This window comes from Festucalex cinctus, chromosome 10 (assembly GCF_051991245.1).
Source record: "Festucalex cinctus isolate MCC-2025b chromosome 10, RoL_Fcin_1.0, whole genome shotgun sequence".
NCBI classification, from domain to species: domain Eukaryota; kingdom Metazoa; phylum Chordata; class Actinopteri; order Syngnathiformes; family Syngnathidae; genus Festucalex; species Festucalex cinctus.
Window position 1 is genome coordinate 20558391 of NC_135420.1, and position 16256 is coordinate 20574646.

Sequence of the window (16256 nt, forward strand, 5' to 3'; positions counted from 1 at the left end):
ATTCTTATTATTTATTTATGCTAGCATCCACTTGTTAAAATTAATAGTGTAATTAATAGCCATCATTTTCCTTTTCATATCTGTATATTTTCTATCTCAAAATATATAAAGCCAGAAAAAAACAAAAACATTTTTGAGTCATATTTTCCCCACAAAACATTGGTTGCACTGTATCATCCACTAGACTGACTGGCCATGAATACAAGATACTTTTCTACGTGCATTAGTTTACAAGATTGCAAACATTCTTATTTCAAGTGGCCTCGGGCTTGAAAAGTTGAACGTGTTAAAATTTTGTGAAGTGTAAACAAAACAAAAAACACTGACAGAGCCAAGTAACAGATCCAAACAAGGGTTTGCTTTAATGATCGTTTGGCTGGAAAAGAATCGAATACAATGGCAGGACTGGAATTCATATGAGGACACGTCAATAAATATGAATAAATACACACACGCGCAGGCGCACGCACGCACACTTAAGGGCTCATATTTTCAGCTTGTTAAAAAAAAAGGCTGTATGGTAATGAGCCACAACCAGCAAAAAAACAAGAATATTTACATGGCAAGGATTTCAAGCCTGCACACAAATGTATTCCATTCCATCATTTTATCACAGTATTCATAAATATTTTGAGAATTAATATCGAGCTTTTCTTGAACACCACCTTTTTCTTACACTTAAGGTGTAATACTACAAAAAGCAAATTCAATTCATTCAATTTTAAAATGTGTATAAAATTGTCATTTGCGCGCAAAAATTGTAATGTCAGAAAAACAAATTAAGTTCGAATATTTAGATGTATTTTTCTTAAGAATACAGTCTGAATTTTTGGAGACCAATCAAAGACGCAGTATAACAAGAAAAACGTTCAATTATTACAAGAAATATGTAATTTAGCACAAATTAGTTATGATAATTAGTCATGATAATTTGGAAATGACGAAACCCAAGAATTTGATCACATTCTGAGAATTAGTTCAAAATATGAGAATTGAGAAAAAAGTACTTGAGATTGCCAGAAAACAAAAATCATAATTATATGAGAAAAAAACTTGTAATTTTGCTTAAATCAACCATTTTTATACAGTACTTGTCATATTACAAGAACAAAATCATAATTTTAACAAATGTGCTTGCATAAGATTTTACAACATTGCTTCAAGATCTTGTTCCTTAAAATATTTCAACTTTCTTCTAAAAAAAAAAAAAAAAAAAATTGCCTTATTTTAAAAAAAATCTCTTAATGATGGGAATCAATTCTTGTTACGTTCTGACGATATTAAGATCTTGAAGAAATATGCCTTTAGGACTTTTTTTTCCTAGAAATTACACAGATGACTTCTTTGCAATTACGCCTTAATACGCCGTCCTAATTTGTCACTAATTACAATTAGCATGTCTGAGCCTGGGCAAAAAAAAAAAAAAAAAAAAGATGTTTAAAGATATAATTTCACTGTAATTGTGATCTTATCATTCCTCATTTCTGCCTCCCAATCAGCTCTGCATTTTGAGTTGGATGAATAAGTTTTGTCTTTGCTTGTTTTCTGCTCGGAGATAAACTTGAATAGAAAATGCTTGTGCGTGCTTGCCGTTACCCTGACGACGACGAGCGGCTGGATTGACTTCGGCGGACCTTTTCCGCTGCCCGTCCGTCAAAGTGAGCCACGCAACTCGGGTGCTGCAGATAATCCGTCTTGTTAATTAAACACGCAGAGATTAATTAAATTGATAGGAGGCGTGGGGGAGCAGCTCGGACTCTCGCTGCACGTTCTCATCGCCAAGGTGAGAAGAGATGGATTCTTTTCAGCAACCTTTTGATCGTGTACAGGGCTCGTAATGTGGGGCGGAGCTAAACCTGAAACATGACTTTTGGGACTTTTTTTTTACAATGGAGCCAAACTGTACTGCTTTGTGGAAAAATACTTATGGTATTTGGACTCTTAAGCCCAATTCACACTGGCTGCGGAACATACGGACGCCGCACGGATAGAACACATTCAAGTCTGCGTGTCAATTCACACTAGGGGTGTAACGTTAGGTGCAATATCGTGATATCGTGATATTAAAATTGCCACAATATCGTCGTCGTCATGTTCACAATATATAAATGCAACATAGCTGTTAAAAAAAAAGTCAGGTTGATTTGCATTTGTGCAGTTCTAGCACCCTCTGGTGGCTAGTTTTTTTTAGTGTAATTTAATTTTCATTAGGGATATTTTGGCCCTTCTATGTTTAAAATCTATACTAATTGTCAGATGAAGGGAAACGTAATATGTCTGTGAAGCAAGTCAATATGTGGAGGAACTCAATGTGTGCGTGCATTAACAACATAACATAATAATAATAAAACATAATAATAATAATAATAATAATAATAATAATAATAATAATAATAATAATAATAATAATAAGAATAATAATAAAAATAATAGCATAACATTGCTTTTTTGTACAAAAGCACTATATTGTGCTTTCTTTTTTAGTATCAGCCTTTTTTTAAATTATTATTTTATTTATTATTTTATTAATATTGTGACCTTTTTTAAATATCACCAGCCTCCCCATGATATCGTGATCATTATCGTATTGTGAGATTCATATCGTGATAATATCGTATTGCGACGGTTGGATATTGTTACATCCCTAATTCACACCAGCTGCGGTGCGGTGCGGAACGACTGCGGCGGTGCGGAAGGTTTCACAAGCGTTCTATTTCTTCCGGACGCCGCATGCGGAATTTCGTGAAGCTGAAGAAATTACATGAGCCGGACAGGAAATCTGGCGTCTTGTATCAAGGTAAATCCGGTATATTTCAAAATAAAACCGTTTGCGAATTCGTTTTTTTTTTGGGAGGGAAGCTAGCTAGCTACATAGCATGACATGAGTCGGACATTTAAGACAAAAAAATGAGCTCAGAATAAATTAAATATGACACTAGTTAAACACAAAATGCACTTACCCATGGTAGAACAGCCATGGTAGAAGTCCCAGAAAGAATGTCCAAAAAGCACATCAATGTGATAACAGGCAAGTGTGGCGATTGTTTACAAATAGGACTCTATATACACGGTTGTTATTCCGTGAACCCCACATGATCTTATGGTCTGCCGGGAGCAGATTTCCGGACACACAACGCACGCGGTGTGAATTGCAGTCTTTGCGGAAGCGTTGCGGAAGCCGTACGGAAAACGCACCGCGTCCTTGCCGCAGCCAGTGTGAATTGGGCGTTAAAGTATCTAACAAAGGCACCAAATTTGGTACCCATCTGACATAAGAACTACATGTCGGAAACCTACCTTTTGTTCCACTTTTTAGCATCCAAACCGAAGCGTAGCGCACTTGCTAAGTGAGAGCCCGCTCGAGTGTATTCTTGTGTCTGCGGAGCACCAGAGATTAAAAATAAGTGAAAGGTGGGGAGAAAAAAAAACAAAAAAAAAAACAGAAGAGGATAAGAAATACTGCAGTCAGTGATGTGGACTTAATCCCACAAGCTGAAGCCTTAACTGAGGATTTAGAGAAAGGAAGGAGGGGGAGAAAAAGCAGCAAACTGTCAGGAAAGAGGGAGCAAAACGCTTCTTGTATCCTGTCTTTAGAGTCAACCGAGTGAGCGTTTTATCTCCGACATCTACGCACGCACGCAACACACACATACCACTCTGCAAAATTGCCACGGCGGAGCTTTCACACGGAGACACGTCCTGCAAAAAAGACAAGATGACGTCAGAGCGTATAAAATGCGTATCGGGATGGCGACAATTGCTTTTAACACAAATGGCAAAAATTCCGGAACGGGTCTACACAGAACTGGCAAAATCGCTTCGTCATGGCCCGAACAGAAGAAATCAAACCATCTGTCTACCGTTTACTTTGTGGAACATTGTAAGATGCATTTGAAATGCTATACTCAACAGTTTGTAATATTTTTCCCGCCTTTTCCGGCAATTTTCCCGCTTCGGACAATGAAGAATGACGAACACACGATGGGACCTGAATCACACACGAGCAAACATCAAACAATAAAACGAGAAAGCCAAGAAAACAAAATGCAAAAAAAGATTCCATTTACAATTTGTACTCAAGCGAGTGTGAGTGACAAGAGGAACGTAAAAAGGGATACGAAGGGTTCGGCTATCGTCCCGGCTATTGTCCCGGAATTTCCTATGATACAGGGGGAGTCCAGTGGAGGGAAGAGGGGGAGTAAGAAGTACAAAGAGGAATGAAAGAATGAGAGGAGGAGGAGGAGAAGAGAAGAAGCTCCTTTTGGTTCAGAAGTGGTCTTGCTTAATAAGGCCCTGGTCGGCAGCGTGGTGGCCGGCGTTTCGGTGGCCGTGTCGCTTGTGCTTCCTGCGCTCCCGTCTGCCCTTGTGGTGGTGGTTGTGGTGGTGGCGCCGGTACCGGTGGGCCCGGCGGGCTGCTGGGGGACAGAACAGAGACGCCGAAGCCAGGAAAACCTTTTACAAGGAAATCAATGCGGTGATGACAAGTAATGCAGCATTTATTTTTTTCAAATTAAATACCAAAAAAAAAAAAAAAAAAACATAATTTCCTTTGTAGCTATACAGTACTGTATTCATGAATACAAAAAAAAAAAATAACAAACGCGAAAAAATAAAGTATCTGTTGTACACGATTTTTTTTCCCCATAAAAAAATAAATATATAAAAAATTAAGGGTGTCAGGTGATTAAAATATTTTATTGTAATTAATTGCATGACTTCAATAGTTAACTCACGATTAATCACAAATTTTATATCAGTTCTAAATGTACAATAAAATGTACAATCATTTTTTCAAGTTTTAATACTTTTGTTAACATAAAAATGAGAACAAATGTAAAACAAATAGAAATATGGCTGTATATTTTAGTTATTGATACAATCATTTTCCTAATAATTCATAAAACTGACTTAAAATTAAACAGATGTATGATACTGTGAAACGTGAGTGTGATTTTGATTTGTGTTGAGGTCATTTTTCTGCCACTAGATGGCATAATTGCATTTATAAGATGGTGACAGCTCAGTACATTTTTCTTTTCGTATTAAAAGCTATCTAATCTTTAACATGAAGTAACTTGTGAAAGTCTCCACATTTTTTAAATTGTAAAATACAACTTGACGCCTGTCTCCACAAATATATGCATTATTATTAGACTTAGACTTGACTTTATTGATCCCTTTGGGATGGCTCCCTCTGGGAAATGTACATATCCAGCAGCAATAAGAACAGATAATAAAAAAAAAAAAAAATTCAATCAATAAATAAGGTTATTACACCAGATTTAATTAATTAATTATAATAAAATAATATGAAAAATAAAAATTCAATCAATCAATAAATAAGGTTATTACACCAGATTTAATAAATAATAATAATAATAATAATAATAATAATAATAATAATAAATAAAAATTCAATCAATCAATAAAGTTATTACACCATAGATTGAATAATAATAATAATAATAATAATAATAATAATAATAATAATGATAAAATGAAAAATATTTAAAATTAAAATTATTTATTACTGCAAAATGTTGACGTGGACGTGTCTGCTTTCCAAGTAAGGGGCGGTCATGAATCACATGTAGAAACATGCTTTATTTTCACTACACTGAGGGAACATTTCATTAGTAGTGCTCGTCAAGGCTACCCACTCATAAGCTTCTTCCCAAGCTGTACTGCCTAACGTCCTCCCTGTCCCTTCCTGGATGTTGCTAACAAAGAAATGCTGTCTGCAGTCAACGATAAGAACATTATAACTCTGGGCCATAGAATTAAAAAAAAAAAAAAAAAAAAAAAAAAGAGAAGATAAAGTGCCACAGGAAAAGCAATCTTATTCACTTTTAGACAGAGGCGCCATTATTCCGTGTTTTTTCATCAGTGAAATGACATTCGGGTGGAATAGTTAAGCATGTATCAAGCCTTTATCTCGCCTCTGAAGAGCAATCATTATTATGCTGAAAGGTTATGAAGTGAAGACTGTCAGAAAGTGTCGTTTAGAAATGTATTTGGGACAACATTGTTTATTTGAAAAGAAATAAGATGCATGAAATATGTATCATAGGAATGAATCTTTTGATGGCCGTTTCTATGGGATAGACAACTACTAATTAAAATATAAGTTTAGTAACAAAAAGACGGTTAGTGTTGCTCTGACCTTGTGAAGCTGAGTGAAGAGTTTGGTACTATATTTTATGGCGAGTCAGCAAACTTTGCCGCCATACTCCAGCCACAAGACAACTCAAGTTTTACACAACTTAGTGTTGTCAAGCTGTTTATTATGCAGTACACGGTACATTTACGTTTTGGTAGCAAAAACAAAGAACAGCCAGGAGTAGTTTGTCTTTGGAGGACCACAAAATGACCCTAAATGGCCGCTTCAAACCGGAACGGCAGACTTGTTTGTTTTACAGCATGACGTCTTTCAAACATTAACTGATCATGATCAAGTTTTTCAACATGAAGTGCTTCAAGGAAGACTTTTCTACTTCCCAGTAAAGCTGCAGGCAGTCAGACCACTCTGATCTTTTTTTGCTTGCAATTATTAATAATATCAAAAATTACAGGGAAGCTGAAGTTCCGCTTAATGTGCAAGCAAGAAAAAGGAAAGTCCAAGTACAGCTGCTTGATTATGAAGAAAATATTAATTCCGATTATTTTGGTAATAATTGAAATCATGATTAGGACGATCATTTATTGTTTGCTACAAAACAAGAAAATGTTTAAACTAGGGATAGACCGATTATCGGCACCGATATTCAGCATTTTGACAAATATCGGAATCAGCCATTTTGAAGAATCATATGGCTGATAAATAGATACATAAAAAATAAAAAAAATAAAAAAGTGTTAACTTCAGGGAACAAATTTAAATGTAAAAAAAATAAAATAAAATAAAAATGTAAGTTTTTATTTTCATTTTTGCCGACCCTGGGAACTTTCTATACCTTCTGTTTTTGTGTGAAATTAAAACTAAGATAAGTAAAAATGTAATGCTTCAGTTATTATGAAATTTAGGAATACTTTATTTCGTGTAGAAAACAATGGTTTGTTTTTATTTAACTTATGTAAACATGCTGCTGCCCCTGGGAGATCCCAGAACTTGTTAGATTAAAAAAACAAAAACAAAAAAACAACTAACCCTAAAAGTTGCTCAATAAACATATAAACATTGCTTTAAAATTAAAAAATAAAATAAAAAAAATTTGATGCTAATATTTTCCCTTTTTAGTGAAAATGAGTATCGGCTCCAAATATCGGTTATCGGTGTCCTTGACTACTAATATCGGTATCGGCCCCGAAAAAACCCCGTATCGAGCTCTTTCTAGTTTAAACATAAAGGATATTAAGACAAACAAAATTCTTTGAAACACGATAATTATGCAAGTTCCTTATGGATGAAACAAAATGTATTAAATTAGTCATTTTTAAAAATTACAAAAGGTGTAAATGTATAAATGTAAACAACTCAAAATTAGCATTAACAATCTTTTTTTTATAATTATGCTGATTTTGTAATTGTGGAGTGTAATAACTGAAATTGTGATTGAATTTCGATGATTTACACAGCCCCAAGTCCAAGTAAAAAATTGCGAAGAAAAAAAAATATCCTAAGAAATAGTTAGTTGCTTGAATTTTGGGACTCACATTTTGTGCAGATGATTTTTGGCTCGTCCCACTTGCCGTTGGCACGACACTTTGCTGTCGGCACGTGGCGCTGCTGGAAGCCGTCGGCGCACTGGTAGCGCACGGTGGAGTGGATGTCGTAGTGAGAGCGCTTTCGGCCAACCACGAAGGCATTCTCCACTTGAGGTGGCGCTCCGCAGAGCACTGGCGAGGCAAAAAACAAACGAGAATTGAGAATTTCATTCTGGTGTTGGACACCGGTTGTACTTGGTTTGCATTCACAGGTCCATCACATCACAACAATATTGTAGCAAAATCTCTCCTTGTCTGACAACCTCATTAAGAGACGTTGGCAAGGGGAAAACAATAAGTCTGATTTAATGCGGAGCTCGACGTTTACAGTTTGAACGTGTTGCAGAGAGAAAGGGCAAAATGGCTCACCCACTTGAGACACAAATAAAAGGCTGAAGGGTTGCTTTTCCATAAACCTCACCTTGGTGCACTGCTGAAAGATTTCTAACAGCGGCGGGGAAGGAGAAAAGTATTGAGGTGAGGATAAGGGAAAATGTCATTAAAATGACTTATGACGGTAGTTGTGTAATAGAGAATATGGCCCGAAGGGGGAAGAGCGCTTGAGTGTAACTTGATTTCTTACAGAAGGATCATAACAATTTATTTTCTAAAATACTCAGAGGGCCTCGCTTGATCTTTGCAGGCGTTCCAGACGCTCTCGAGTCGGGCGCACTTGTTTAAACTGTGCAGTAGTGGAATGTATGCTAAGCAAGAGGAACACTTAATAGCACATTTGAGATACTTTTGGGTGACTTGATAGCGTCCTTAAGGGTTTTTTGCTCCTATTCATGCTGCTTTTACACAGAATGTGAATGGTGCTCTCATGATAATATCACAATTCCGACAGTGACAACAAACAGTGTACAACAAAACAGGAATGATAACATCAGCCGTCTTATCTGCATCTTGTTGCTATGATACAACCGCGGCTCGTGAGTGGTGGCTGCATTTTTCATGAAATATCAGATTATTTTTCTTATCTTCCCTTGTGCTGAGTTGACTCAGCTGTCATGTTGTGTGCTTTATACATTCAACGTAGCCTAGACGATATCAGCTGGAAACCCTTGACATGATTTATTATGTAAACAGTTCAAAGATGTTCTTTGGGTCTTTTTTTGTATCTCTTGCTTTTATCTGTGTTGTACAGAATGTTTGTGCAATGACCGATTGATTTTCCATCTTCGCTTAGTTTGGGTTTTCCTGTTGGTTATAACTCCGATTAGCAGAAATGTAGTTTTCACAGGAAAAATTTATTTGGAACATGTGCATGACACAATCCAACGGTGTTGAAGACCATCTCCACATAACATACAGTAAGATCAACTTCAATGTTGGGGAGGGAACTCGTCTACAGTCAAAACCTGGTTTCGTCTGACAGTGAGTTTACGCGCTTCGGTAGGTGCTGCTGTTTTGGTTAGCTCCACGGTTAACTCTACTTCCCTGTGTGAACTAATGTGACTTACACATCCATCCATCCATTTCCCGTACTGCTTGACCTGATTTGCTTTGTGGACAACTCGACCGTATCCCAGCTGTCAAGATGACACTGGACTGGTCGTCAGCCAATCACAGACATGAAAATACCTCCACATTTTTCAGTAGCAGAGTTAATCATAGAAAGAGCTGAACACATATTGCACAAATGAAAAGTCAATGTCAGGGTAGTTATTAAAGTTACAAACCTATTTTTTCGAATGCAACTACTGTAATGAAAATGTAAAATTAAATTTAGATAACTTTACAATTGGTCAAGCGGCATGTTGCTCATTACACAAGGTTATGTTTACATTCCATGTAGCAAAAAACTGTCAAAAATGGTATGTTCTTATCCACAAACAGCTATGGGCCTTTTACACTTTCTTTCATCCAACTATCCATTCATTTTCTGAACCGCTTATTCCTCACAAGGGTAGCGGGGGGTGCTGGAGCCTATCTCAGCTGGCTATGGGCAGCAGGCGGGGTACAACCTGAACTGGTTGCCAGCACTTTCTTTCAAAAAATAAAAAATAAAATCGCTATACAACTTCTGCTTCTGTTTCCTAGTGACCAACGGAGAATGTGTCCTTGGAGCGCTTAACTGGAGGATGCTCAGCATGGAGCCGGCGAGCGGCCCCGTTAATTCAACATGTTGCAGCGGCTTAGCGGCAAGATGAAAAGGTCGCCGTGATTGTAAGAGACTGATTATGGTTGGGGGTGAGCAGGACGCTGAGGGCTGGTGACGAGACGCAACAGCTTGCCTGCGAGGGAAATGGCTCTTTTGGTTTATTATGTTTTTGTTGAAGTGAGGTAAATGCAAATGAGCTGTCTCTTTTAATGGAGACGCATCACATTTCCATCCATCCATTTTTTTATAGCGTGGGTGATCTAGATCTGCCATTGGCCGCCAGCCACTTCTCACCTGTTCCCTTTTTGCAGACGTAGGGCAGGTTGTAGTTGCACGGCACGTCGTTCCATTTGCCGTTCTCGTGCGCGATCATCACCACGCAGTCCTCGCCGCCCGCAAATAAGTTGTCGGGCTGGTTTGAGCGCCAGTTCTCGTATTGCTGCGCATAAATGTTGACATGTGACCCATGAAGGTAATTTACTTGATTTCCCAATCAGTGTCTTCAAAAAGTGCTAAACCTCAATTTTAAGTTTTCAGCTTTCCCCACAAAAATGGGGGTAAAAACTCAAAACAAACAAAAAAAAATCTATAAAATGTTGGAAAAAATGACGTAAAGAGCTTACCAGGTCCATTTTGTCGGTCCACTGAAAGTCATCCTCCACTGTGCGATCATTTAAGCCGATCCACGTGTTGTCGTGACTGATACCTGAGCAAGAAAAATCATAAACATGGTCCATAAGTCTTATTTATCCATTCTTCTGGAGAGCAGAGTTGTAGCCTATGTCGTCTGACAATGGAACACCAGGATGACAGTCAATCACAGGACACATATAGACATACTGTAAGCAAGTAGCTCCACTTACATTAAACTTATGGGAAATTTGGAGTCTTCAATGAAGCTAACATGTTTTTGGAATATTTAATTAAGGCCACTTTCCACAAATTTACAATGACTGTGATCAGGTGAGATTGGAACTTAAAATGAAACAATTCAGTAATTTTAACCTACTCAGAATTCTATGTAGACTATTTATTTAATGGCCGTTTTATTTATTTATTTTTATCTGTCCCTGAAGCACTTTTTGGCCTTTCATTGTAAAAGGTCCAATAAAAAACAAACAAACATCTGGTTCCTTATTTATATTATATGCAGCAATTATTAATGCAAACTACCGAAATTAACTTGTATGTCAACAAAATTCAACACTGACATTTTTCATATCACATGTTGCTTGCTAAACACTTTGTATTTTGGTATGAACTGCTATTATTTCAAGGACAGTTCAGGCATTCGATATGTACAAAGCTGCTAACGTCCGCATGTACTTTACTGCACTGCACACTAAATAGGATTTTTTTTTAATTAAAACCAGAACATCCCTACTTAAAACATAACTATAACATTTATTGTTATAGTAACACTCTATTACGGCTAAGGCCTGCTACTAATGTCACACAGCCTTTGATTGTTTAGAGTTCTAATGGTAGATTAGCATTGATAGTGCTACCATTTTGTTGACGCCGGATATGCGCTCTCTGAGACAATTTAACATGGCTCATTTGCTCCCAAAAGCGTATGAATACTTTTTATTTTAACTGTTTTAAGTGTCCCAAAGACGTATTTATACATTTTTTTTTATTTTTTATGCTAGAGCATACAGAAGGCTGCCAGCATGTGGGGAGCAGAGTATAAGAGATCAACCATGTTTCAAACAAGCTGATTTCCCCACAGTTCTAAACAGATTTGAGAATAATGATGAAACACAGCTATATTCTAATGCTAATTGCTGCAAAACGGAAACTGATAGAAATATTTTTTTTTCTGATGAAATAAGAGACTCTAATCTTCCTTTTGGTAGGTGCCATGTTTTTATAGCAATAGAACACAATATTCTGTGGGCCTTACAAAATCTGTCAAAATCCAGTAAAACAGCTGGGTTGCTTCAGTGAAAAAGTCTGCGAGTGAATGAGTTATTAATCACATTCCATTATGAATGGACACAGCAAACTTCCCCTTTAAGATCCGGTGGCCCAATTCAGGCCTTGAGTTTGACATCCTGTATGAGCTTGAAGGTTAAGAAGCCATCACAAAGCATAGCACAGTACTGACACGTTCCTTCTCTATTCATAATTCCCCCCAGTGTGATGACTTTTTCTTTTTTTTGTTTATGCGTGAAAGCAAAAATGTCAGCGGTGACGTTCCATGCGGGAGGAGGGTTAATCCCATTGTGCGCCGTCTCCACATCACGCTGCATCTGATTAACATCATCAGCGGGCACATTAATCTTCCTAATGACGCTGATCTCCTTATTGCAGGGGTGGAGACATTACTCTTGAGGCGATTAAATGCTTTTTATTTTGTTGTTGTTTGTGTACGGAAGTCATCGCGAGGGAGCTTAGGCTATGATGCACGTGGGACTTAATTTTTTTCCTGTTTAAAATGGAGCGGAAAATGTGATGGTTTTGCTTGATTCGTAGCCAATGCGGACACATTATCGATTTGCTAGCACACAGGAAATCAGCTCACCTGTTTCCAGACAAATCACACTGACACAGAACATGGCAGCAGATTTCACGCTGTGTCATAGACGCTTACATCAGCGTAAAAGGGCCCGTGAACACACTCCTCAAGATGTTTAATCGGGAATGATTAAAAATGGGAGGATACAAAAAGCACATGGAGAATAATTTGTGTTATCTAATGATGTGATGGAGAGATGCAGCATACATTGAAAAACAGACATCATGTTGTATTCTACATGCAAATTTTTTTATTTTTTTTTAATTAAATTGTACCTCTCATTATTCTCAAAAGGTTGACATTTTTCCCCTTGATGAGGCTCCAGCAGAATGATGAACTTGCACCCCTCTCCTGTGTCACTGTCATAAAAGTATTTTATATGTTGGCGTCTGCTAATTATCTGATTGCTGGTTGCCGTTTCGCTGTGGCGCGTGGTAGAGCGCGGTGCCAACCGGCCGCATTAGATTCCGCTCACTAGTCTCATCCTGATGACTCCAATCAGTGACATTTAGAGGGCACCGTCACTTGAAAGCAACCCAACTACCCGGGAATGCAAAGCAGCTTTCGCCAAACTCGTCCGCCTCGTTTCGGCTTGCCCGCTCACCTCCGATGAAGTTCTGCTCGGCCGCGCTGTGGATGCTGGCCAGGTGGCCGCTGTGCTCCCTGCAGTCTTTCTCGGCGTCCTCCCACGTGTGCCGGCGGCTGAAGTAGCGGTAGCAGTGGCCGTGGAACTTCCGCCACGCGTGCTCGCAGCCTTCCGTGTCTGCCGGGGGCACATGAGGGACACACAGCAGGACATGGTTGAAAAAAAAAAAACGACCACCTACAACAACGTTGGAAGGCGTATTAAAAATCAATAATTAATCATCAGATCAACCAGTTAAGTGTTTTTCCTGTCATGTTGCACTAACCTCTATGAGCTATGGAGGACCAAAACTGTCAACATTCAAAATGAATAAATGACTAAATAAATAAATAAATGACTAAAAGGGAAAATAAAAATGAATATAATTGTAATTGTATATTGTAATGTTAAAACTGCCAAAATTCAAAATAAAAATTAATGTCTAAATAAATGACTAAATACACGACTAAATAAATAAATGACTAAATAAATAAATAACTAAATAAATAGATAAATAAATAACTAAATAAATAGATAAATAAATGACTAAATAAATAAATAAATTACTGAAAGTGAAAATAAAAATGGATTTATTTCCATTTATATTTGTTTTTTAGGATATAATTTTTGAATTGTATTTTTTTTATATTCATTTTTATTTTTAATTTTAGTCATTAATGTATTTATTTATTTAGTTATTTATTTATTTTGAATTTTGGCAGTTTTGGTCCTCCATAATGAGCGCGGTATGATTGAAAAACTAAGGAATACAATTTAATATAAATAAAAACATTACAAACATATATAAATGAAAAACGATAAAAAAAAATATTTGAATAAGAATAAAAGCAAACAGTATACAAGAAATAACGTCCAGTAATGAATGAACAAAAATAAACCAAAACATTCACAAAGACAAGGCAAGAAAATCCTGGCGGGCCGCCATGCCTAAGAAGCACTGGGGGAAACGCTGGAATACGGCAATTTAAGACAACAATCCATTTATTAGTGAGAATAATAAATAAGACTATAAATAAAAGCAAAGTATATTAATCAAAAATAAAATAAAATAGGAAAAATAAAATGAAATAATTAAGAATTATACAATTAAAATACTTAAAATAATTTGTATAGAAATAAAAAGAGCAATAATAATAAAAACATAATGACAGTATATAGAAAAAAAACATACTTAGTCAAACAAAAAAAACAAAAAAATTAAATATATTGCGCAAAAAATAGTAACTGTAGAAAATCATGGCATCATGGCAAATATATTGTACTCTAATTAAATTCCCCTGCTTGCAGAGACACTATGGTATCATCCAACACAACATGACAGCCTAAATGTTTTTCTATCCGATGTCACACATTATACAAGACTATCGATTAGAGCTGCCACAGGAGGTCTTTGTGCTTTTGTCATTCTTTGACTTTCCAGTCCAGTGTGGAGGCAACCTGCCGTGCGACAGCCTGGTCCAGCCAACGGCCTTTCATCCATTCAAATGACAACGCTGCTTGCATGTGCAACTCCTGCTCGGTAATTAAGGCCTGTCGCACAGCGCTTGGGCTCCCATCCCCAGTTGGATGAGACGCATGCGTGTGCTTAGCTCTCTCCAAATCTGATGCATGGGCGCCGTGTGTCAAATTTTTGCGCTCGCAGACGGCCTCCGCTTTTTGGGCCGACAAATCCGAAGCGACACCAGTAAATTGGGAATTGCAAATGGGGTCCGTATGGGGCCCTGCTCAGTATGCATAGATATGCAGTTTGGTTGAGGGTAGGACAGAATACCAGAACAGTATTCAATTCCTTGCAGAGTTCATGCAGAATTGAGACCTTCTGTGCCTGGTTTTCAGACTTTCAAATGCAGGTGGTCCATTTGCGAGATTTTTCAAGGCTATGCAAAGTATATCAAAAACATTTGCTGGGACATTACAGCTGTGTATTTAAGCTTCTGTTCTTCTCTATTGGCAACCCAGGAATCTGAATGGCGAACAAAACATCTGCAATGTTTACATGAGCAATAGTGATCTAAAAAGTCTACACATCAATGTCAGTGCCGGGTTTTTGTGATGAGACAAAGAAGATAAATCATTTCAAAAACTTTTTCACCAGAAAATTACTTAACTTATTGAAATTTCAAAAGGGGGAAGTTAAAATAAACAATTGAGATAATAATGTTGTACAAGTGTCGTCTAACTGGCGGATAAACTGTTCGGAATGAACCAATTACACTCAAACTGATGTTAAATGGGAACCATCACACACCTGCCACCATTTAAAGTGGATGTTTGGCAGTTATAGACCGATATGTTTTTTTCAAGGTCGATACCGATGTGGTTAAGGAGACCGATAACCAAAATTCAGTTGCAGTAAAAGAGAAAATATTAGCGTAAAAATAAAAACAAATAAAATAAAAACGATTTCTTTTCATTTTAAACACATAAGGAATTGACAGTTTTGTTAAAAAAAAATCATTAAAAAAAAAAACAATTAAAAAAAAAAATGCTGGGAGCTTCCAGGATCATCAGCAAGTGTTAAGATAAATTAAAAACTACGCAAGTAAATACTTCCCTAAAGTTTTCTACTTTTTTTTTTTTTACTGTAATTAAGCTTTCCAAAATTTCAACATAATTTCTTAATTAATTTATTTTATTTTATTTTGTATCGGCCCAGCCGATAATCGGTCTATCCCTAATGTTTGGAATAAAAATATAAACACATTTTGTCTTTGTCTTAGCACTGCATTTTAAAGGGAATGAACTGAGTTATTTTAATTGACCATGATTGAAGTCAGCTGTGACCACTCCCACAGCGGTGCAGTCTGCCGGCCGGATGTGATGTGCGTATGCCGTTTTGTCTTTTGAACATAGCTGACTGGCGAGCTTACCTTCCACTTGTAATACTTTATTCCTGTTGGCCTGTTTCGCCATCAAGCTTCACACGTTTCGCCACGTGACCAAATGGTAGTGAAAGCAAGCAAATATAGCAAGAAGACAGGAAACGGGAAGAAAAAAAGTGAAGAAAAGAGGAAAAGGAAGATCAAGCAGTATGTTTCCTCCCCCCTCAGATCTCCGGCTTAGTCTCTGCTGATTTCTTCTCGCGCTCGCTGACAAGAGGCAGCCTCAGAGCTCCACATCACATCAACCTCTTCAAATATTTAGACATTATTCAACTTGTCTTCCTTTTTTTTTTTTTTTAACCCTCTTCTGTCTTCTCTGTCCTGCTGTGAAGGGAAGCCTTCATCATTAAGATTCACACAGAATTTAAAAAAAAAAAAAAAAGGACTGATGGGCTCATT

At 37.1% G+C, this 16256-nt stretch overlaps 1 protein-coding gene across 2 annotated transcripts in view; it reads right to left on the minus strand.

The window, feature by feature from the left end:
- Positions 1–336: 336 nt before the first annotated feature.
- The window catches only part of ncanb (neurocan b), a 147781-nt gene continuing 131861 nt past the window's right edge, over positions 337–16256 (minus strand). The window contains exons 15-19 of one of the 2 annotated variants that reach the window (XM_077533233.1): positions 12934–13092; positions 10432–10514; positions 10103–10247; positions 7654–7836; positions 337–4415 (exon numbers count right to left, since the gene is read on the minus strand). In XM_077533233.1, coding sequence (XP_077389359.1) covers positions 4267–4415; positions 7654–7836; positions 10103–10247; positions 10432–10514; positions 12934–13092 — 719 coding nt within the window. In that variant the 3' untranslated portion in view covers positions 337–4266. The remainder of the gene's footprint in view (positions 4416–7653; positions 7837–10102; positions 10248–10431; positions 10515–12933; positions 13093–16256) is intronic. The other variant, XM_077533234.1, reaches the window with a different exon arrangement.